This window comes from Pseudochaenichthys georgianus, chromosome 14, assembly GCF_902827115.2.
Source record: "Pseudochaenichthys georgianus chromosome 14, fPseGeo1.2, whole genome shotgun sequence".
Taxonomy (NCBI): domain Eukaryota; kingdom Metazoa; phylum Chordata; class Actinopteri; order Perciformes; family Channichthyidae; genus Pseudochaenichthys; species Pseudochaenichthys georgianus.
The window spans coordinates 20,613,705-20,636,661 of record NC_047516.1 but is presented as its reverse complement, the minus strand read 5'-3'; the positions used below and the strand labels follow the sequence as shown (position 1 = coordinate 20,636,661).

Below are 22,957 nucleotides of genomic sequence, written 5' to 3'. Positions count from 1 at the left end.
TTTATAGGTATGTGTTTGAGTAAAATGAACATTTTTGTAATTCTATAAACTACTGACAGCATTTCTCTGTGGTGAAATTCAAAAGACACTATATGGAATGGCTGCCAGTAGATATTGAGATTTAAGACAAATGTGGTCTCTTAATTTTTTTCAGAGCTGTATATAATTGTGTCATTGAATAAACATTCAAATGCACAAACATATCATGCCTAGTAGCTACTTACCAATACTAACTCCGCGTAGCATAATTATGACGATTAAAACAGACATCAGCTAAATAAAGTTTAATGTAAATCGAATTACAGAATACAAGAAATCATTATTCGTACTGTTTGATAGTTTTATCGTTTTGTGTATGAAAGTGTTTAACACTTTAAAAGTATTATTTAAACTCACATTAGGATCCAATACATTTGGGGGTAACTTGTTTTATGTAAAACGTTTACCATAAATGAAACGTCAGGCCAAACTATTGGTTTGGTAGTTTTTCTTATAAAATGAATAGTCCAATTCATCTCCAAAATATTGCTGCACAAATATAGAATTGTTCCTAGATCACATTCACAGGCATTCATTTGTGAAAGTTGAAGTTGACTTACAGTAGGTTAAAGCTTAAGCACATGATAGAAAACTGAAGCACAAATGAAAGATTATTTCCTCACCGCCTATTGCACTGTTTTAAGTGAATCATGAAAGAGATTGTTATCAGTTTTAAAAAGACTCCTGGGTCATTTAAAAAAGTGACTAAATGCAGAAATATCTGCAATTCAACGGTTTGAACTATAATTCACGCCTTCAAGAGGCAGTAAAATACATCTTTCTTTATGGCAAAGGTTGTTTAAAGATTCCATCTGAAAAGAAACTCATGATGAAGTCATATGAAAATTCAGAAACGATAGCATGTGACCCCAGTTGTCCCAGGAGGCAGGCAGGGTAACAAAATTAATCTTTGTTCATGCAGTCACGATAGTAAACAGCAGAACTATTTATCTCACAAAAGCAGATGAACTTCCCCTATACAGACGAGTGAAGAGTTTTCCTTCTCTAAACCCCAGATCAAGGAAAACCATGATTTGTGCAGATAGAAAATCAGCATATTGATTAACTTAAAAATGCATCATTGAGTAAATCCATTTTAGCATGGACAAACAGGACCTATTTTGTTTAGAAAAACGGTGTCAATGTCGTACACGAGTCCGGTCCTAATTATTGTATTCAGAAGGGCCTCAGGTCAGCTCTCAAGCTTCCTTGAAAACAATTACGTTTTAACTCTATCAATATATGAACAGCATGTCAGGGTAATCTAATCAGCTGCAGACCTTCATTTTCTCCAGACAGTCGGTGAAAACAGGAAGCTTCTTTTGCGATGGATCCCCCTTTAATCTTCAGCTCAGTTCACAATAGGAGCAAAGAAGAAGCCTTCCAGGGACAAAGATTGAAAAACAAGAATGGAGGTAGCACTCCCAGCAGAAAGTAAAGTTTCAACATTTAGACTAGAAGTAACTAAAATCAAGTGGGATTTATTTAGATAACTTCTGCAGTTGAAGGGGTTCATTCGCTGTGAATCAAACTGGCAGCAGATCAGGCATTTTATCTTGGTCTTTTCTTGGATGTAGACAAAACCTATTGGATGAAATGAAAGTTTGACTGTAGAAAAAATAAATATAACGCTGTTTATGGACAAGACTGAGAGACTAAAACAAGATAAAGGATGTCATGGTAGGGTATTCAAATGAATCTGTGCATGTTCTCTCCGCTCTCAGAAGATGAGACGGATGCTCCATTACGTAATTATTTATAACAAAACATTTTATTTTGAATTCAGAAACAGTTTTTTTAAACAAGGTTTGAGCTCTGTGACAAAACGCACGGTGTATATTCCAGTAGGCCAATTTTCCCACGTGATGGTCACGCCATCAAGCAAAGCAATTTGGGAACACTTTGCTGCATGTTCAGTATTTATTTGCAGAATTCTTTACCCCCTTATCGGCTCTTAGACCTAAAGAAAAGAGCTTGTTATACAGTGGATTGTAATATAGCACTAACGGAACTACAACCGTTTAAAAAACAATGACTAAATACACTCTGCCGCTGTAGCCAACATCAGCCAACCAGCAAAGACAGTATAGCCCAGTTGAAGATATGTTTTTCTATCTTAGTATAATAACTCTAAGCTGTTGAAAAGAGATTTGGGTAGAATCTCAGACCCTCCACAGAGTCATCTCGACAGAGGTGGCCCACCTTCTCAGCCAGCAACAACCTGAAGATGAAGAGGGGACACAAGGACACGAAGAAGAAAAAACATGAGTGATTGAAAGCAATAATGAACAATAACATGAGAAAACAGTGAATCTTTTCTTTGTTTAACAATTGTATGTACCCTAACAGACAGACAGTTATTTACTGACCGCTCTTTAGACAGAAGAACAGAGAGACCCAAGAGCTTTGCAAACTCCTCTGCTGTCAAAGAGCCTTTGTCGGTCACCTGAACACGGGAGAGATGAGAGAGGGAATTCATCACAAAACTTTAAAACCTAAAAGTGTTTGCTCCATATTTAAAATATATTTACAGAACCAGTCAAACGTTTGGACACACCTTCAATGGTTTTTGTTTATTATATATTTGTTCTACTTAAGACTGAAGACATGAAAACTATGAAAGAACACATATGGAATTATCTAGTTCACAAAAAAGTGTTACAAAATCCAGAATATGATTTATATGTTGTTGGCTACTGCAGAATGCTGTGGTAGCCATGCTGGTTAAGTGTGCCTTGAATTTTTTGAACAGTGTCACCAGCAAATATAAATAAAAAAACTTCGAATGAGAAGGTGTGTCCAAACTTTTGACTGGTCGTGTGCATCTCAGACAGCAGTCTGCATGATCAGTCAAAAGCGTGTCAATGTCAGTATAGTGTTTGTAACTGTGAAGCTTACATTGTCCAGTGCTGAGGCGATCATTTCCTCTTCGCTGTGAGACTGCAGCTGGACCACCATCACACCACTGTCAAACACACGTAGCCTACAAAGAAGACAAAATGCATGAAGGAAAGTGTGAGACGAATTTATACTGAATTAATTTCTATGAAACTAAAATAGTGAGTTTAAGAAAAGCAGCCAGTCTGGGGTCATTGGCCTGTTGGAGAAACAGGCCAGAGTTTCTTTTGGAAACCCTGGGTACTGACAGGAAATGACAGTCACAAAGGGCTGGACAATACTTCCAACAACAGGAAGCCAGGCAGGAAAAGTCTGGACTTTGTGAAGCAGGCGCCAACACCCTGCCTTGTATGCCTATAATAATCCCAGAAGCTGGTCTATACATGAAGGAATGTATAAAAGTGCGCACAAAGACAAACAATGCTCACCTCAACGGTAGCTTCAACGACTCAAACATCTTGCATGCGTTTACCAAATCTTCTGGAGATAAAAGCTGTGCAAAGAGAAAGAAGAGTAACCTCAGTTTCTGACAGGCTACCAAAGATATGTGTGTGTAGCATGGATGTATAGATTGCAGTGTTGTGTATCACCAGTTCAACCAGAATGGACATGCTCTGTAGTCAATTGAGTTTACCTCCATCCCTCTGGCGCGGTTTACGAGACAGTACACCTCAGTGAGAGCCATCATACCGCCACGCTCCTGAGAGAGGACAGAGTGATGGAAACAGAGGCAAACATACATAGCATTGTCAACAGTGTTTGATACAAGCCAGTATAGATGAGAAAAACGTGACACACACACATTCACACCTACCTCTAGAGGGGCCTGCAGCATATCTCCCAGCTGCTTAGCCAGCTGCATATGGTAATGTGTACCCGTCCCATACGTGTCTCTGGTAACAGGGTTGGCAATACCCATGCTGAGCAGGTAGGACTTGAACCGTATCGTCTATAAAGCAAAACATACCAGTTAAAGGTCACCTATTGTGCAAAATCCACTTTTTCATGTATATGTATGTATATGTGTAAAGATATTCTGATCTGTTTGGTATTTCGAGCCAAACACTTCAGAGAAATGTTTTGTATATAACCGTATTGTATAATATATTGATGAAAAAGAGTATAATAGGGGACCTTTAAAAATGTATGGAAAAACCAAATTGTGGGCAGTTAAGAGGTAACATTGCATGGTGTAGCAACATCATGCAGTCTTTATCACTTGTTTAAAATCTTCCAGTGAGGTGTGAGAGTAATACGAAGATGTTTTAACTATTGCTGAATGTACAGTCATTTGAAACCACGTCCATTGTCCTTCAGTTTCTGTGTGTGATTATGTTGGTCAAGCTCTTACCTCGTCTTCTGAAATGTCTCCCTGCTTGTCTTTGATCTTGTTGGCGATAGATCTGGACAGCTCCACCATCTCCTTGGCCTGTTAGACAGTCACAATTCACCTCACGTCAGTATATGAGCTTAACAGAGATATCAATGGTTAAGATGTTTAAATGATCATATAGTATAATGGATTACATTTGAGAATACTTGTATTATTATATTTTGTAAGAAATTATGCTAGAGGGAAGGTGAACATACAAAATGGGAGCATTCGTTACCTTCACCATCAGCTTACTGAGGTCCTCAAAAGCCTGGAAAAAAGAGACTAAATTGGTTATCGTGCTAAAAAATGTTAATAATTAAATTAACAACAACACTTTATGGCTACAGATATAAATTTGAATATAATTCCAGAGCAATCCCACCACTCCTCTAGCTGATAATAAAACTAAATGGTCTGCCTAGACGTAAACCCACATTTATTTTCTGTGTCAAATCTTTTAAAAAGCTAAAAATAGCTTTTATTTTATCTTTATTGTATGTAATACACACATAAAGTGTATCTTACAGCAGTTGTGTAACTTTTGAGATGCCTTACGTGTGTCAGCCTCAGTGGCTGTGTTCAGCTTAAATAAATTCCAATGGTTTTACAGTTATTTTTGTCAAAATATGGAAAAACACAAAACTTAAGCTTGAAGCTTTGAGGATAAATATATCTAAATATTTCAGTTGATAGTACCTCACAAATGTTTTTGTCTGTTTCTTTCCTCTTCTCCTCTATCTTCCTCTCAATGCCAACAATACCCACGGCACGCGTTCTTCCCGCCTACATGACCACAAAGGGAAAAAAGAAAACATACTTGGTGAAGCATGCAGGCAATTCAAAAGAAGCCCAAAAATGACAAGGAATGTCAAACAGTGAGGAGGAGGGAACATATTGTGGTTCACAGCTGTTAGAGAACATACAGTGGGGCAAAAAAGTATTTAGTCAGCTGTGCAAGTTCTCCCACTTAAAAAGATGAGAGAGGCCTGTAATTTTCATCCTAGGTACACTTCAACTATGAGAGACAGAATGGGGGGAAAGAATCCAGGAAATCACATTGTAGGATTTTTAATGAATGAATTGGTAAATTCCTCGGTAAAATAAGTATTTGGTCACCTACAAACAAACAAGATTTCTGGCTCTCACAGACCTGTAACTTCTTCTTTAAGAACCTCCTCTGTCCTCCACTTGTTAACTGTATTAATGGCACCTGTTTGAACTCGTTATCAGTATAAAAGACACCTGTCCACAACCTCAAACAGTCACACTCCAAACTCCACTATGGCCAAGACCAAAGAGCTGTCAAAGGGCACCAGAAACTAAATTGTAGACCTGCACCAGGCTGGGAAGACTGAATCTGCAATAGGTAAGCAGCTTGGTGTGAAGAAATCAACTGTGGGAGCAATTATTAGAAGATGAAAGACATACAAGACCACTGATAATCTCCCTCGATCTGGGGCTCCACGCACGACACATGAGTGAATGCAAGTGAAATTACAAGAGAGTAACAGCCTACACACAGACGCTTACTTTCACTCCGGTGCGAGTCGTGCTTTGATATATTCTACTTATATTAATTGTAAAAGCTATTGATATATATGTGTCACTTTCCTATATCAGTAAATAGTTAGAGGCAGAAGTTCTGAATATTTAAGGCCAAGAATAAAGAAACAACACTGCCATCAGGTAGAATAACATTTGAACTGACATTATTCTTATCAAGCATCTTAAAAGACATTCTCAAAGACATTTAGAGGAACATATATTAGTTTGATTAAAAAGGAGCCTTTATTGGGCTTCTTACCTGTGAGCTAGTTCCTGCGGAGATGGGTTGTGACACCGGTGTATTCTCCCATCTCTTCTGAGTCATTTCCTCTGTTAGTCTCCTGTGAAACTGCAAGACAATGACACCTAGTCAGGTTCATGCAATAAATCGTTGGTGAATACAAGTTAGAAAAAGCATTTTTAACTACTTATAACAATAGAAGTACCTCAATCTGCCCGTGTTCCTTGAAGGAAAGCTTGATGAAGGAGTACTTGCTGTTTTGGTATGGACCCGGCTCCTTATTGACAGTTGTTTCTTGCAGGTGGATAACTATTTTTGCACTAAAGGATCAAATATACCAAAAGTTATTAATACATCATTTCAATCCTTTACATTTAAGTTGCTGTTATTAACAGTGAAAAGGTATTCTATCTCAAGTTCCCCCAACTCAATAGAGTTTGTCCAGAGCTTTCAACTGCTGGGGCCAATAGAAACTATGATATTCTATGATAGTCTACCCAGTAACAAACATCAGTTATACCCTGACCAAAGTTCCCCACTTAATTCACATGATGACAACTACGCCATACCTTGGTTGGTGATTGGCTAATGGTTACACAAGCCAAAAAACCTTATGACATCATAAAGTAGCCACAATCTGATCAGCTCATTTTCAGACAGGTTTTTATATAAATGGACCAGGACAAAAAGTGAAACTTTCAGAATCTCTTTACACAGAGGGGACCCATGTTTATGTATAAAAGACATGCAAAAGTGAATTTTGCATAATAGGTGACCTTTAAGGTAAGAAAACACAAAACATATAAAATGTGCTTATTCGTAATGAATTACTTAAACAATACTTCTCAATTATGTTGATAGAAAACACACAATATACTTCCTGACACTCACCTCTTTCCTATCCCTGCAGCCATCTCCTCAAATAAAATAATCTGTGACAGAGGCATGGCAATACAGCATTCCTACAGGTGACAGGAGAAATAGTGAATCGTCATGAGAGTCGGCAAATGTGAAAATACAAATGTATGAAAAATAGCACAAACTCTCCGCAATGCTATCAATGCTGTCTTACATGGTTTTTAACGTCCCTCCAGATCAACCGATGTGTGCTCAACAAGGCCACTCCAACATCCAGTTTAGCCTGGTACAACGACAACAAAATACATTGTGTACATATCTGATCACCTAGACTTTAACTATGTAGCTAGCTGCACATCATTACCAAATGTGCACCATCAAAATTGGTGTGTTATTATTAAGCTTTTCAATGTTGCATGTAAGTTTGAGGTATTGTGTTGTTGTATCAGAAGTGTACCTTATCATCGCCGTCATACAGCCTGACACCCCGCTGCTGAATCACCAAAGTTTCGTTAATTTCTAAGAGCCCATTTGACCACGAAAAGCGGTCCATTTTTGGTATTTTAGATAATATTCCTAATTCTACTCCTCTGCCGAGACCATTTTATGTTTACTTCCTGTACGCTTTCCACAACTGGCCTGACTGTGCCTGATTGGAATCACTCAAACAGAACATACAAATAATACAAGTTATATTTAATTATTTTAATGATTATGTTGGATGTAGCCATAACAATACCAAAAGTATCTGTAATAGAGTTATTTGTTTACAATATGTGATACTCGGGGTCTTTTTAGACAGGCAGCCTCTCGTGGGTCCTTCCCTGGTGTTGACGTTACTAGCGCCAGCTGTCAGAGGAAGCTACAGAGCATCTGTGCTGCTATCTATCCTTGCGCGTTATTATGAATTTGTTCATGAATTTCCACATTTTCCAATCTCCATCGTAACTATCGCTTGCATCAAATTTAAGCTAAGCCTGAATGAACAGATGCGTAAAGAAATCCGCTTCATTTAGTGTATTTTTCGTGAGCTGTGATCAGAATTAAGGTAGCTTTAGCTGGCTAGCTTGTTGTTAGCTGCGGACAATTCTGGTGAAGACAGGGTTTGCTCTGCAGACACAGCTTCTGTTGTTTGGAAGTCATTGTTCGCTGGTGGAAAGTAGTTTTTTACACATGGACTGTAAAGATCATGCAACTTTATTAGGGAGCTAATGTTTTACTGCGAATATGCAATGTTATAAACTAAGCTTTTGCAGCATTATGAATTTAAATCAATAGCGTTGGATCATTGACATAGTATTAAGTCATCCGAATGCATTTTATGTTAAAGCATATAGTCTTTTGTACTGTTAAAACTGTGTTTACCAACTGCGTGGTATAATAACTTTATTGATAAAGAGACGAAGGTTTGTTTTAATAAACAAACATGGATAAGAAGTCATTTGATATAGTTTTGGATGAAATAAAAAAGGTAAGGTGTGTCCTATCTCAAATACACTAAGCAATTTAACATTTAAATGTTTGTTAATGTATGACTCTGTGTTTCAGTGCGTCCTGACTGATCAGCGGATCAAAGCCATAGAGCAGGTGCATGGATATTTCTCCAGTGAGCAGGTAACTGTCCAAACGTCACGTGGTGTTTATCCCTCATTTATATGCAAGGAGAAACATGCAGAACCTCTTGCTGACTATTAAGTATGTTTACCACACTCGGTAGATAGGGTCCCCACACATTTGTAAAAAATCCACTTGTTTCGTCTGTCACAAAGCTTATAAACAGACATTAAATAAAAGGATAGGCTTCATAATCACTCGCGTGCCCTCCTTTTAATATCTGTATCATTACTTACATTTAACCAACGCTACTTATAGGTCGACTTTAAAATGTATGTATTAGGTAAATGGAGCAATTGTTGTTATGGTGTTATGTTATATCAATACATACAGCATTACAATGTATTTGCAATAGTTGGTTTCATGCGAACAACTTGATATAGGAACACTCATAGCCTATAGTGTTGATATATCTTTTTGACAAATAAAGTTGGCAGTGCAGTACTACTTACTTCATACTAAACCTACTGTATACAGCTCTATTGTACATTGTAACACTGTCTTGAACATCTTCAGGTGATGGAGATACTGAAGTATTTCTCATGGGCAGAGCCACAGATCAAAGCAGTTAAAGCTCTTCAGCATGTGAGTATCTTCTGTTTTTAATTCAAAGTGTGTGTTCCACATTTACACATTTGTTTTCTAGAAACTGAGGTAATTTATTTCTGTTAGAACAACTACAACATCAATATAAATGATGCTGTTGAAAGTTTAATATTCTCTTTAAAATCCCCACCTCTGTGATTTGTATTTTTTAAGTGTTAATGTTAAATATGTTCTGTTGCCTTTAGAAAATGGTTGCAGTCCCTACAACCAAAGTTGCAAATATCCTGAACTGCTTCACCTTCTCTAAGGACAGACTGGTTGTCCTGGAACTAATAGCTTTGTGAGTACATTTTGAAAATGCATTTGAGCACCCTCAATGGATTTTAAAACACTTAAAGTGAAATGTGTTACTGTAATATCAACCGCTTTGGTTTGACCAATTGGTTACTTGTTAAAGATTTGATTTTTGTTCCCATTCTTGAACCACACAGGAACATTTCAGATGCTCAGAATTATCGTCCTGTGGAGGATCTGTTTCGCATACACTTGTCTGAGAAGAAGCGGGCTCGCAGGATACTGGAGCAAGTGAGTTCACTTTTGCAAGTTGTGTGAAGAAACCCTGTTTTTTTTTTTATTGTGTGTCTTAGTATAAAAATACCTTGTGGAATCCCTATTGGTACCGTAAGCCCTGAGGAACAACTGTTGCCTAGCGAAATGTACAGGGCAAAGCAATTGAAGCAATTAAAAAAAAATTATAAAGCAATCTAAAATCAAGCTTTTACAATAGCGGTACAGAATGTGTTAATGCCTAATCTCTAATATTGATCTTATGTTTATTGCATGCTTTACACACAAGCAAACACACACTTGTTTTCTAATATAAAACTACATCTGTTTCTCCAGGTATGCAAGGTTGGCTGCAAGGCTCCTGTTGCCATGATCTCCTCCTGTGGTATGATACCTGGAAATCCATACCCTAAAGGCAAACCCAGCCTGGTCACTGGCACATTCCCTGTGAGTATATGCATGGCCACCACCATCTAATGACTTAAAGATGCGGTTTATGCTTTATTTAGGGGCTTTAGAATACATCTTAATTAGATTTGTAATGTACATTTTACTTTGAATACTGTAAACTAAAGTTGTAATTATTAACATTGTGTATATAACATATGAAAGCTGAAGAAGTAATGTTATTGTTGATATCAGGTTGAAACTCTGTGGCGTAGAAAATGACACACTGGGTTTATTTCTTTGACTGGAAGACGGCAAAAAAGTGGCAAATAATGATTATTAATGATACAATAAATAATGTTCAAAAGTTGCGTGTGTTTTTAATAATGTATTGTGTTTATGGTCACAGGGAATCCCACCAGTGAAGAAAGAAGGCGATAAGAAAGAGGACACTTCGAACAATATGGAGGGGAAAGGAATTTCTGCTCGTATTATTGGACCGTTCAAACCTGTAAGCACAAGAATGGTTACTCTTTGGATGATGTAATTAGGCATGGAGTCCCCAGAGAAACCTTATGACGAGGCATGACCAATTATATTGCTTTCATTTGATAAAAAAAACAACCTCAATGTCAAGTCATGGTTATATAAGCTATTGATATATGACAGCAAGTGTGGTAAATGGACTGAATTAAAGACTGTACGATAGAGGGCCTACGCACAATAATGCTTATGCATACAGAGGGAAATGAGTAAATATGAGTAAGGTCAAATATCCGGTTACTCATTATATAAAAATGGAACGCATGGAAACGTTTGAACTTCTGTTTCTCTTAATACAAATCAGCTTGGACTGTGGGAAAATTATATAAAAAACAACCACATTATGTTGCATAATAATGCCTGATTTGTTGAGCTTTAAAGTGACCATCAAGAGCACTGGTTTGAAATGTGTTCTATTTACTCTGTGGTTTCTACTCCGTTTTATCATCAATGTATTCAATCTGTTAGTTGTCTTTTTTTTTTTTGGGACTTTTATCGCCTTTGAAAACTTGCATTTCGGAATCACAGAACGAGACGGAAGTTGTTATTAACTTAAATCTTTTGTAACTTTTTCTTATATTTTTTCTAGTTTCCATCGACCTACAACCCTCATCGGCCTGTGCCATACCCTATACCCCCGTGCCGCCCACATGCCACCATCGCACCAAGTAAGAAAAGACCCACTTACACACCCTAATGCCTACCTTCTCCCGCCCACCCTGTAATCGATCACTGTTTGCAAGTTGTCTGATAACACGGATATGTTAGATACAGGAGGAACTCATTTTGCTGCTTTGAGTGGTTTGAGTTACAATAAGACTTTTTGTTTTGGTTCAGGTAGTAAGGTGTGTTGTGTGTGATTACTACAGCTGTGTGTGGTGGATGCTGTTAATATTTGCAACTGCTACTCAGGTGCGTACAACAACGCAGGCCTTCTTTCTATGGGAGGGGTTATAACATCCAGCGTGGCCCCTCCCTCCTACAACTCCACCCACAAAGTAGCAGGTATGATTCGATAGAAGCTTGTGTGTGTGTGACAGAAAAATTATCACTCCTTGAAGCTTGCTGCCTAACTAGTTGGCCTGCTGCTTATCTGCATTTATCAAGTGTTGACAAGCGATGATCTGATAGAGAATGTGCTTCTTACTTCTGGAGTACACTGAGTGACCAGAAAAGTAAACCCCCTTCGCACCATACATCGTTTATATCCTATTTTTTTAGGGGGATTTTGGCATATTACAACTCAATGGAACTACATTACTGTATATTTTATATAATCATGTATTTATTCTCCTCTAACATGTAAGTGAATCAAACACAACGGTCAATATAAAACAGTCGAACACAACACCACTGGATGATATCTTCAAACAAATATCTATAACCGTGGTCAAAAACTGTTCTTACTTTTTTGTCAGTGCAACTGTTTTCTGGTCAGTCGGTGTAGAGTATGCTTTAGTGAACTGGGACGAGTCTGTGGGCGCCTGGACTGGGAATAGCTTCAAACTAATGTCCTTAATCTTTTTTTTTCTTGAATCATCGCTATGTGCTGGCATTTAACATGCATCGCTTGGGTTGACATTTGTTTTTGAACGCACTCTCATCAGTTTTCACGGTTGAAATGCATCTTTCAGGGCCTTTGGGGAGATACGTGGTTTGAAGTTTACAAATGTCAGTAGCAGTGTTGGCGTAAACACTGTACATGCAGGCTTGCTCTCTTTGGCTATTCCTCCTGCTGTGTGTGTCCTCTTTTTTAAGATGTGAGTGGATTGCTTCTTCTACAAAAGTTTTTGGTTTGAACATATTCCCTCTTTCTTTTGGAATGAAAAAATAACCCTACATCAGAAATTAAAACCAAAAATTATTAAGTCAAACCGTGTTGTCATTTTGTATTTCAGTTTTGATTATGTCGGATACAAGAAGGCATTATTTTAAAAGACTTCCTCACTAACTCTGATCTTTTTCTCCCTCCAGGTTACGCCAAGCCAGGCAATCCTCTGCACACCACACCTGGAGTCAAAAGCGGGCCCCTCCTCATTCCTCATGGGTCCACGCCTTCAACCCCGAACCCACATCAGGCTTCTCCTGCTCAGCCTCCTCCCACGACCCCTATCACACCAGTGTTCCCCGGCATGGTGCCCTCTCACAACCCTAATGTCCCCTCTCTCTCGCCTGCTCCATCCCCATCTGTGATCAAAGCCGGTCCTCAGACCCCCAGTGGCCATTCTACACCTACACCTTCATCTGTCATTAAAGCCCACACCCCTTCAGGCACTCCTTGTGGAACCCCTGTCCCCGGCAGGAGCTACTCCCCTTCCCCCTTCCACGCCATTTCCCGACCGGGCACCCCAGCCTCCCGTGGCGCCCCCGACCCATTATCCCAGACGAACTCCATGGGCTCGACTCAGCAGAGAGCGTTTTCTCAGTCCGCAGATCACCAGTCGGGACTCGGCCACCCTGGCATGCACCTACAAGCAGGTAATCCCTCTGGGTCAGTGATCCGAAGTTACACCCCCTCTGGACCCTCCACTCCAGTTCATCCGAGCAATTCCTCCCAAGGCCTCAGTCCCAAACCCTCCTCGGCTCACTCTGCACAGATTCAGGCTGCTATGATGCAGGCGGGGGTCCTGAACAGACACACTGGGGGAAGCAACAGTGGCAGCAACAGCCCTGTGCACTCGGCATTCAAGGGCACCTCCCGCTCCGGCCCCCCGTCTGTGAGCTCTCTTGTGGTTCCAGGTTCTTCGCAGGCGGCCCTGGCCCGTTCCTTTGGTCTTTCCCACCCCTCAGGTTCTCCTCAAGTATCACTCGCTAATGCAGTAGCTCTCTCCGGCCTCCAAGCCCTGTCCTCCAGCCAAGCACCCTCTCATTATCCTGGCCTGTCCCACTTCCCCTCACTCCCTCCTTCCTCCATGCCTTCATCCATGCCTCCCAGCTCCAACATGTCTAACCATCAACAAGCCTCCATGTACCAAAGCCTGGCTCACAACGTTGCCCCCGGCGGAGGGTCCCCTTTCGGTCTGGGCCTCACCTCTGCCACCTCCATGTTCCCAGGCCTTCCGCCCGGTCATAGCCCCGCTGGCTACCCAGGGTTGGGGGTTTCAGGAGGGCACGGTGCTGGGAGCCCTGTGTTGTCTTCATTCATGGGACTGCAGGGGGCCTCGGCCGCTTCAGTAGCGTCAGCAGCAGCCGCAGCTGGAATTCCATCATCATCGCCGGTTTTACCAGGCTTTGCGTCTGCTTTCAGCTCCAACTTCCAGCCTGGGTCAGTGAATCTTTAAACACTTTTACTGCACAGAAGCCAGAAGCCAACTAAACAAATACAATCCTCATCATAACTGTGAAAGGCTGTGTGTGTGTCTATGTTAGCGAAAGTACCATATTCCTGCATGTGTTTAAAAAAACCTATGAATCGGTGTGCTGCTGTATGTTTACCATTTCAGCCCTGTTTGAGAACTGCTGATTCTGAGTCCGTAGCTTAAAAAAAAAAAAAAATAGCAGGAGAATTCTACCAAGACACTCAGCTAAATGCTGCCGTGAATAAATGCCAAATCATGTTCAAAACCACATCAAGGATTTTTTTCTCTTGCGGGTTTACCACAAGGTGGGTTCCTTTTTATTTCCTGCTTTTTTACACATACTCTCTCCAGTACAGGTTAGCTCTGAGTGTTAGCGATGCTTGCTAATAAACAAAGACCATATTACGTCCAAAACACGTCACGCATTGTTTCTGATGGCAACGTTTCTGATAGTGCCTTGGCGTAAAGCCATCCCACATTTCCGATATTACGTCATATCGGCTGCAAATCTGTATCGGCTCTGTTGTACCCCAATTTTTTTAGATTTTGGTACGGATGAAAAGAGAGGGTTTTGTTCCTTGACTCTCCGGGGACACATATTTATGTATAAAAGACATAACAAAGTGCATTTTGCATGATAGGAGACCTTTAATATTCTAATTTATGAATTAAGCCTACATGAAAATGCCACAGTTTCAACTGACTAATAATGTTATTCTGTGTTAGAAAACTGTGCTAGCTGGTCCATTAGTCCCATGGAGTTTCTTAATATCCAGTAACCAAGTAGTTTGTAGTCAGAATTCTTTTTTTAGATAATTTCCACTTAGTTTGGTAAGCGGTTGCAAAAAGGACGTCATAAATGTAGATAGATTTTCCACTCAACGTTTTCTAAGTGGAGACTGTGCAAAGTCCACTTAGCCTAGACTTTGGTTTGTGTCTCAGAGAAATTGTTCCATCCAATATACATAATTAGTATGTTATCTTGCCAAGGTACAAGTGTTGCGCAAACTTGAGCCTCACCTTATGTTGACATTTCATGCCCATAAGAGTTAGGCGTAGGGATGCCAGCGATTATTCGATTATTCGAATATTCGTTACAGTCTCCATAATCGAATATTATTTTTAAAAATCGATTTTATTTATATATTTTATTATTTATGTATTTTTTTTTTTCTGGCTTAGTTTCAACCAAAATATATATATATATATATATATATATATATATATATATACTAGTAATAGTATTAATAATTGGAAATGGCCATTGGTCACACCACCAGTTTGTTTTACTGTAAACTTGGAGGAAGCCTGCATGCAGAGCAGACTGCTGCTGCAGCACGCTACACACTGATCCCGCCCCCACCCCCCTCTCCCTCACACGTGCGACTAAAGATGAACAAAGCGGCAGGTAAAAAGAGTTCCTCCTCGTGGAACTACTTCGAACTTACAAGTCCAAAGGAAGTTAAATGCAAGCTCTGCGAAAAGACGTTGGTCTATCACAACTCAACCTCAACAATGCGTTCGCATTTGAGTGCGAAGCAGCCAAAGAGGTTACAGAGAAAGACGCAGCACAGCCGGCCATTACCAACTTCACTTCAAGGCCACGTCGTTGTGATGACATGCTTGTTTGTTGTTTGTACTGTTAAACATGTTCTAGTAAAGACAACAACGGAATTCCTTTTGTCTGAGGGTTTTTATTTTTCCTTTTTTTTTTTTTCTTGTCCCGCGCGGGGGGGTCGAATAATCGATTATTATTCGCCAGGGCTGCCGAATAATCGATTTTGATCATGGTCAGTTTCTGGCAACCCTAGTTAGGCGGTGGCTTTTTTTCAAGATCAGGTAAATAAAAGCAAGAGAAATATAAACACATTAACACACATTTAAAATATGTATGTAACTCTTTCCCACCTGTTCACTAGTATGTTGTTGAGTAGTGTGTAAGAAAAAGTATCCACTCATACGTATAACACAGCCAGTTTACAATTGTGTGGGTATTATACAAACTTGAACCAGGTCAGAGAATGTGTTGCAGTTGGACGTAGCCTGGCTGTTTCAAATGTTTGTGCTCAGCTTATTTAAAGGCTAAGCTTTAGACTTATTGTTAAAGATTCAAAGGTTTTATTGTCATGTGCACATAATCTACAGTGTAGAAATGGCAATGAAATTCTTCTGACCCGAGCTCCTCCAACAATGCAACATATATAATATAATACAAAAATATGAATAAAGAATGTCTATATACAGTACATGTAAATAGAATATGATTATGTACAAGAACAGAATATGAAATTAAATAATGTTCATTAAGACAAGATGAAATGCGGTTCAGTGGTCCCCACAGAATTGACATATACTTGGGGAGGTGGTAGTGGGGGGGGGGGGGGGGTGTTAAGGTGATGTGCAACAACATTCACATTAACCTTTCTGTTGGTCGCTTGTTAGCAGACCCTTCACGCGATGGCAGAGCGAACAGGTACAGGCAGGGCCCATAGTGATAGCCCTATAGTTTAAATCTACTACCCACAAATAAACATATGGACACTATCCATGTGATTTTAAGTGGGGGTGGACTTCAAATCCTCCAGGGCGGTCCGGGGGCATGCTCCCCAGTAAGATTTTTGGAAAATAAAGAAACTAGATATATGGGAACACCGATATGAAACGCAACTGTATATATTTCAATAATCATAAAATCATGGCTATAACCAATAACATATCCAATATGAAAAAACACTGACACCCTCAAATGGAAATATGTGTTTACATAAATGGTGACCAAACCGTTTGAGACCCACTGAGAACTTAGATTAAGTTAACTATCCAAACACTCAGAGTCCTTTACCTCGCCTGAGCTGAGGTTATCCCGAGCTTGAATGACACACAGAGACCAATCAAGGGCTTTGATTTATGATCTGTATGACAGTGGCCATGTCGGCAGGCCACATCATGTAGACAGCCAGTCACCCTGTGTGAGGCAGGCCACTTAACAGGCCAGTCCATCGGGAAACCCCCCGGCCCTCCCGATGGCCAGTCCGGGACTGGGTACAGGAGGCGTAGAGCGAGGGATCATTGTCCACAAGTTAACAGGGCTCAAGTTTTGAACAGAGTTCAGAGTGAGATTTTGGCAGCGGCGGGGCTTTGGGTGGGGACGGTGGTCTTATCTGATAAATGACACATAAATTCATATAAAAACATATTTATTTCATTCTTAGTGTGTGTGTGTGTGTGTGTGTGTGTGTGTGTGTGTGTGTGTGTGGGCATTAGAGTGAGGGAGCACTAGAACAAGTTGAGCTATTTTAGTGAGCCTCCCAAACTGGCTCAAACCGGTCACCTTTAAAAAAAGGAACCATGGGGATATCCATCAGCTGATATTCCAGGAACTCCTCACACACCTAAGGTGTGAGAAAAAGTTTTTAGAGAGTACTTGTCCATGGACAAGTGAGTTTGGAAATGTACTTGTCCGAATACATTTTTCACTTGTCCAGAATGGACAAAAATTGGGGCCACTGGAATCTTCTTCTTCGTCATCGTATTTTACACTTTCCCACGGTTTTTACAACACCGCTAACGTAAGTGAGATTTTACTGCATCACACATAGGGTTGGGTATCGTTTGGATTTTAACGATTCCGGTTCTGCTTTTCGATTCCGGTTATTTTCGGTTCCGGTTCTTTGAGAGGGTAAAAATAAGTCCCATGACAAACTGGGAGAAAAATATATTTATGAAAACATTAAGTCAAATCTGTATTCCTATTTACAAATCACATACTGTTTAATTTCTTACGGTTATTGAATACAATTATATAAAAATAATCTCTGCATTGTTTAGTTAGTTCTAAGTGGTGCAGTTTGAGAATGTACAGTTGGCCCAGTCTCCTCTGATGTTACACTGCCTGTGAGACAGAGTCCAACCACACATGTCCAACACATAGGACATAACCTAATAATAATAATACATTATATTTATAGCTTATAGGCCTAGCGCTTTTCTACAACGCAAAGACGCTTGCACGCTTACACACGTCCTGCAATACACATGCTGCAGCTGCTCACTGTTTGTAAAAGTAAAGAAATAGTATTTTCATTTCCATAATGTACTTTCTATACCCTGCTTCATAAACAATACTGACATCCTGCTCCTCCGAGTCTGGGGGTCCGGGGATGTGAGGACAGCGCGAGGACAGACAGGGAGGCTGCTTCACTTCATAAAGGAAATGGTGGTTAATATTAACAACACAGGAGTTAAAACGCTTAATAACCTTCATTGTGTTCGAGAAAGAACATAAGAAAGTTTGACAAAGATGAGGCTGTTAAACGGGCAGCGGATCCGCTGTGTGTAGAAAGAGAGAGAGAGAGAGAGAGAGAGAGACGCTGAGCCGCAGCGATCAGCTGATACGGAGCATAGAGAGAGCTGCAGTCCGCGGGGCTCGGCCTCGCCTCCTGTCCTCACAACTCTTATTAATCCCGTTACCGGAAATTGTTATTTGTTCCTACTCGGAACCGAGTGTTGCTTCCCAAGCCTGCCACTGTGCTACACTTCCCGCCCCGCTCCGCCCCCGTCTAACTGTACGGAAAGCGGCGAGATGCATTTCCTTAGGAATCGACAAGCAGAACCGAAACTAACACTTCTAAACGAACAATGTCGGACACGTACAATTTGCGAATGAGTTCTGCCTTTTGTAAACTGAATGTATCAATAATTTGTCAATAAATCAGGTCTAAAAACGTCACTTGTCCGCCGGACAAGTCAATTGAAAGATCTACTTGTCCGATATTGTAAATAACACGTCCCGGACACACTTGTCCTGTTCCTCCGGCCCATGGAAAGGTAGTAGTTCCTGAAATCTAAAAAGAGCACCATGTGTAAAGAACTCATTAATATATTCAATCAAAGTATTGAAATCCTGGAAAATGTTGAAACCCTTACCTGTCTATAAAGTATAGGGCAGAATGTCTAAATCCTACCCGGATACAGCCATGTTATTTTCTAATTGGCTGTTCGACAGCTTACATTCTTTTGATTGGTTGATGCGTGGCTACAGTGATTCTGTACTAGTTTGTTTACAAAATTGCGGCGCAACTTGGTGGGCGGTACCCTGGAAAGAAATCTCTGCGTGAGAAATACAATGTGAATGGAGTGGAATGCGTGTGTCTCACGCCAAATGCGTGAGACTTGAGAGCCATCGATCGCAGATGGCGTCGTGGTCACGGACGATTATTATAATTAAAAAAAAAACTAAATGGGTCGCGAAATATACTTGGGCGGCTGTTAATATACCTGGGCGGCCTGCCCAAGCATAGTCTGTGTGGGAAACCCTGCCGGTTTAATGCGGTGATAACTATTTATATAATCGAGAGTGATATAGATTTAGTCCTAGAAAAAGTGCCTTTCCAGATCAACAAGGGATCAATTTTAGCATCCCATCCGATTTACTAGGATGTTTAGTATAGATATGTAAGAACTGTAAGTATTATGTTGTTGTAAAACCCAGTCAATACAGATCAATGTGGCATAGTGTAATTAAGATAACAATGTAGCCATGGCAAATCGAACCCCTATCAATTGCGTTTAAATCGGCCAGCTTTACACAAGGAATTACCAGATATGGCTCTGAACACATACTCTCGTTATACACTGACGATTTACTATTGTTCATTTCTAACCCTATATCTACCATTCCTCAGATAATAGATCTGTTAACCCGATTCGGAACCTTCTCAGGGTACAAGCTAAACTTTTCCAAGAGTGAGTGTTTCCCCGTAAATGACCTGGGGCCTCATTTATAACGCCGTGCGTAGGATTCACGTGGGAAGGTTGCTTACGTAGTAGAAATCCAAAAAATAGGTACAGAAATGTTCCGACATTTTCCGATTCACCAAACATTGCGTACCGGCGAGGAAAGTGCGTACAGCACTTCCTACACCGGTTTCCCTTTATAAATCACAATCGACTCGAAATGCGGTGCAGCTTTTGCGGGCTTCACGTAACGCCCAGATTTGCCTATAGATAGTCAAAGAAACGTCCATTCATTCATTTTGACTGACTTTATGAAGAAGATCGCAGGAAATGACGACATAACAGCTAAAAAAGACATCTCACATCGTGCAAGATTTTGGTTATTTTGGGGAGGATGAGAGAAATCATATTGTTTGGTGGATGCAGTTTGAACCAGAGTAGCAGCATGGAGATCGGATCGTCACCAAAATAAATAAATAAGTGGTCCGAAAAAGGTTAATGACAAAAAAAAATACACGTAGCCTTCCTCAGGCAGTGTGTTTGTACCGGGGACAGGAGACACCCCCTTGATGAGAAACTGTAAGAAATGATCGGGGAATCCCTCATGACGGATCTGAATTATGTTTCTGTATTTGGTGGTTTGTGTCCCAGCTGTCGATCAGCTGTGCGCAGCCTGTGCGTCTCAACCCCCCCCCCCCCCCCCCCCCCCGCAGCAATCCACCAGTTAAAGGAAATACAACTAGGTGTTGTGTTATATTAGCTGTACAATTGAAAGCGGTAAAAAATTAGCGAGGCACAGGAGGACAATACCTTCATCTGGTTAAATATAGTTAAAAAAAAACGCAATATATATCGCAGGGGGGGGGGAAATCGCAATGTCAGTTTTTTTCAATATCGTGCAGCCCTAATACACACGTATGTGGGTATACATATGTGAGTATATGGGTACAAGTATTACTGTTGCTATTCTTTATTCCCTTATCTGTACATTTTCTTTTAATATTATCTTCTACATTACTTTACTTTTACCTATACATGTATCTATTTTATTTAGTCAGTTATTTAATTTACTAGCTAGGACCGGGAGGGGGGAAAGGGGAAAAATAAATACAAATATTGACTGTATAAATGTAAACTCATTGTGCCTGACTCAATAAAAAAAGATAACAATGTAGAGCCGGGCAGTAATGATGCTGCATGTCACAGGTTGAGCAGCGGGCTCCAGCCTCCAGGCAGCAGCGGGTTCCCCGGCCTGCTGTCCTTCCCCGGGATGCCGGGCTTCTCTCCCTCTGCCTCTCCTGCTGGCCTCAGTGGCCTCCACAACCAAGCCATGCAGTCTGCCCTGCTACAGGTACACACACACACACACACACACACACACACACACACACACACACACACACACACACACACACACACACACACACACACACACACACACACACACACACACACACACACACACACACACACACACACACACACACACACACACACACACACAACTATGGCAGTCCAAAAGAAACTGACATTCAAATACTTTTCCAAAGCCCCCCCACTGACACTTCACCTCAGCCACAACGCAGACTCTATGCATTACATTAATGCACACAGTGTTGACAATATCTGTTTTTTTACTGCACATATTTTATTCCATTCTATTTCAATGTAAATACTGCTTTATTTTTTTACTATATTTGTCTTATTTTTTTATGTTTTATAGTGTTCTTTAAATAGTTCTCTATCTGTGTTTTTACATTTGTTTTAATTTTATGTATGCACCACAACACCAAGTCAAATTCCTCGTACGTGTCAACCTACCTGGTAATCTCGTTTCTGATTCTTTGTCTTGTTTCAGGGTCATCCCGCATCTTTAGAGAACTTCCCTCCCAATAGCTTCGCCAATTACCCTCCAGGCCCAGGGAACCCTTTCCCCCTCCAGCCGGGCCTGCACCCCCAGCTGGGTTGGCAGTGAAACCCACAACACACTTTGAAAAACACGGAGAACAGTTACTCATGGTGGACCACTAGCATAAACCCTGCCCTACCCTTCAGCAGTTGACATTTTCTATGTTTTGTCCTTGAACCCTGATGGGCGCAGGACAGATAGTAGGGTTTCATTATCATGTATGTTACAGCCAGACTTACCACTACATGTAACACTATCATGAAATCATGTGAAATAGTGTTTGGGGGAGATTACATATTTCACATTTTATTCATAAACAGTTGTAAATATCAGGTTTCGAAGTTGTTAGGTTTTAACATATACCGTGACCTCTTTAAATGTTAGCTGGACTTGGCTGTTTTTAATCAAGTTTATCAACATTTATTAGTGAATCATGAATAATAGAAATGAAATGTAAAACTCTATATGCTATCATGAATTGACACTATCCTCATGTAGTATTTGATCCAATGTCCAGTCTCGGTGGAAAAGACAATACGAAGGATAATGACAGTCTCTCCTGAAATGAACATTGTATTATGACATTTAAATTGACTTTTGAAATGGGCCCAACATAAATATTTTGTACTTCTGGTGCTGTGTGCTGCTCCTCTGTGTGTTATTTTCAGTGAACTGTCACTACCCTTTGGCCTGTCCGCAGTTAACTGTGATTCACATTTGTTTACAAGTTCATTTAAAAAGATTTCACCCCTGTTTTTACAGTACTGACCAGATTTACTGTCTGAAGATTTTCCTGAGAATCAGCAAATGTTGATTTATAAGTGGATTTGAGGTATAAAATGTTGGTATACTTAAGTAATGCTGTGCAACATCGTGGAAATGGTTTACCTCATTTACTGTACATGTAAGAACATGGGGAGAAATTTGAGATGAACAGACTTTTTATTTTCCTTTGTTTATTGTCCTTTTTTTCTGTATTTGCACCGGTTTTATTATTTTGTCAGTAAACTGCTGGTTGCTGTAGCTGTTACTGTATCTCTATTCTGTGTGATGCCATGTCTAATAGGAAAGCCCTTTGTTTAATTAATGAAGGTGGATAGAACAATGTGTAGATAAATAATTATGCTATGAAGGAGTGGCTGTTATTTACTTTTTAACTGGTGTAACAATCATCAACTATGTGACTTTTTAATAAAAGGGTGCCAAGATCAAGGCCAAAAAGTCTCATAGGCTCATGCACATGTGTTATCAGCAAAGTAAAGGTCTGAAATATACATTCATTGACAAAGAAAGACTCAATCAACTGTATACTTATATATATATAATCAAAAACAGGCGGATAAGGTTACCTTCTTTGATTTATTTTCAGTTGTTTAATGAGTATCATAAACGTTACGGTT

General features: G+C 40.1%; 2 protein-coding genes across 4 annotated transcripts; one reads left to right on the top strand and one right to left on the bottom strand.

Annotated features, from left to right (window-relative positions):
* Window positions 1-1,783: 1,783 nt before the first annotated feature.
* On the bottom strand, window positions 1,784-7,580 carry vps36 (vacuolar protein sorting 36 homolog). The gene is made up of 14 exons (XM_034098842.1): window positions 7,414-7,580; window positions 7,171-7,239; window positions 6,990-7,060; window positions 6,304-6,418; window positions 6,117-6,206; window positions 5,009-5,095; window positions 4,548-4,580; window positions 4,289-4,366; window positions 3,752-3,886; window positions 3,572-3,637; window positions 3,366-3,430; window positions 2,938-3,022; window positions 2,409-2,485; window positions 1,784-2,260 (listed from the first exon to the last, which is right to left on the bottom strand). The coding sequence occupies exons 1-14, from the start codon at window positions 7,507-7,509 to the stop codon at window positions 2,170-2,172; spliced, it is 1,158 nt and encodes a 385-aa protein (XP_033954733.1). The 5' UTR covers window positions 7,510-7,580; the 3' UTR covers window positions 1,784-2,169.
* Window positions 5,568-22,784, top strand: proser1 (proline and serine rich 1). 3 transcript variants are annotated; one of them, XM_034098841.2, is made up of 12 exons: window positions 5,568-5,678; window positions 8,505-8,570; window positions 9,087-9,155; window positions 9,362-9,456; window positions 9,608-9,701; window positions 10,020-10,130; window positions 10,480-10,581; window positions 11,203-11,281; window positions 11,526-11,618; window positions 12,588-13,878; window positions 20,855-20,999; window positions 21,507-22,784. In XM_034098841.2, exons 3-12 carry the CDS (start codon window positions 9,090-9,092, stop codon window positions 21,621-21,623), a joined length of 2,193 nt encoding a protein of 730 aa, XP_033954732.1. In that variant the 5' UTR covers window positions 5,568-5,678; window positions 8,505-8,570; window positions 9,087-9,089; the 3' UTR covers window positions 21,624-22,784. The 3 variants fall into 3 exon arrangements, with proteins under 3 accessions (XP_033954732.1, XP_033954729.1, XP_033954731.1); XM_034098838.1 differs by lacking the exon at window positions 5,568-5,678 and adding an exon at window positions 7,814-8,427; XM_034098840.1 differs by lacking the exons at window positions 5,568-5,678; window positions 11,526-11,618 and adding an exon at window positions 7,814-8,427.
* Window positions 22,785-22,957: the final 173 nt, after the last annotated feature.

Coding starts and splice junctions, on each gene's coding strand:
- vps36 (XM_034098842.1), bottom strand. CDS start 7,509: ATGGACCGCTTTTCGTGGTCAAATGGGCTCTTAGAAATTAACGAAACT. Junction 6,419..6,989: donor GCTGCAGGGATAGGAAAGAG/GTGAGTGTCAGG, acceptor TTGATCCTTTAG/TGCAAAAATAGTTATCCACC. Junction 6,207..6,303: donor AGGAACACGGGCAGATTGAG/GTACTTCTATTG, acceptor ATTGTCTTGCAG/TTTCACAGGAGACTAACAGA.
- proser1 (XM_034098838.1), top strand. CDS start 8,383: ATGGATAAGAAGTCATTTGATATAGTTTTGGATGAAATAAAAAAG. Junction 9,156..9,361: donor CAGTTAAAGCTCTTCAGCAT/GTGAGTATCTTC, acceptor TGTTGCCTTTAG/AAAATGGTTGCAGTCCCTAC. Junction 10,582..11,202: donor TTATTGGACCGTTCAAACCT/GTAAGCACAAGA, acceptor TATTTTTTCTAG/TTTCCATCGACCTACAACCC.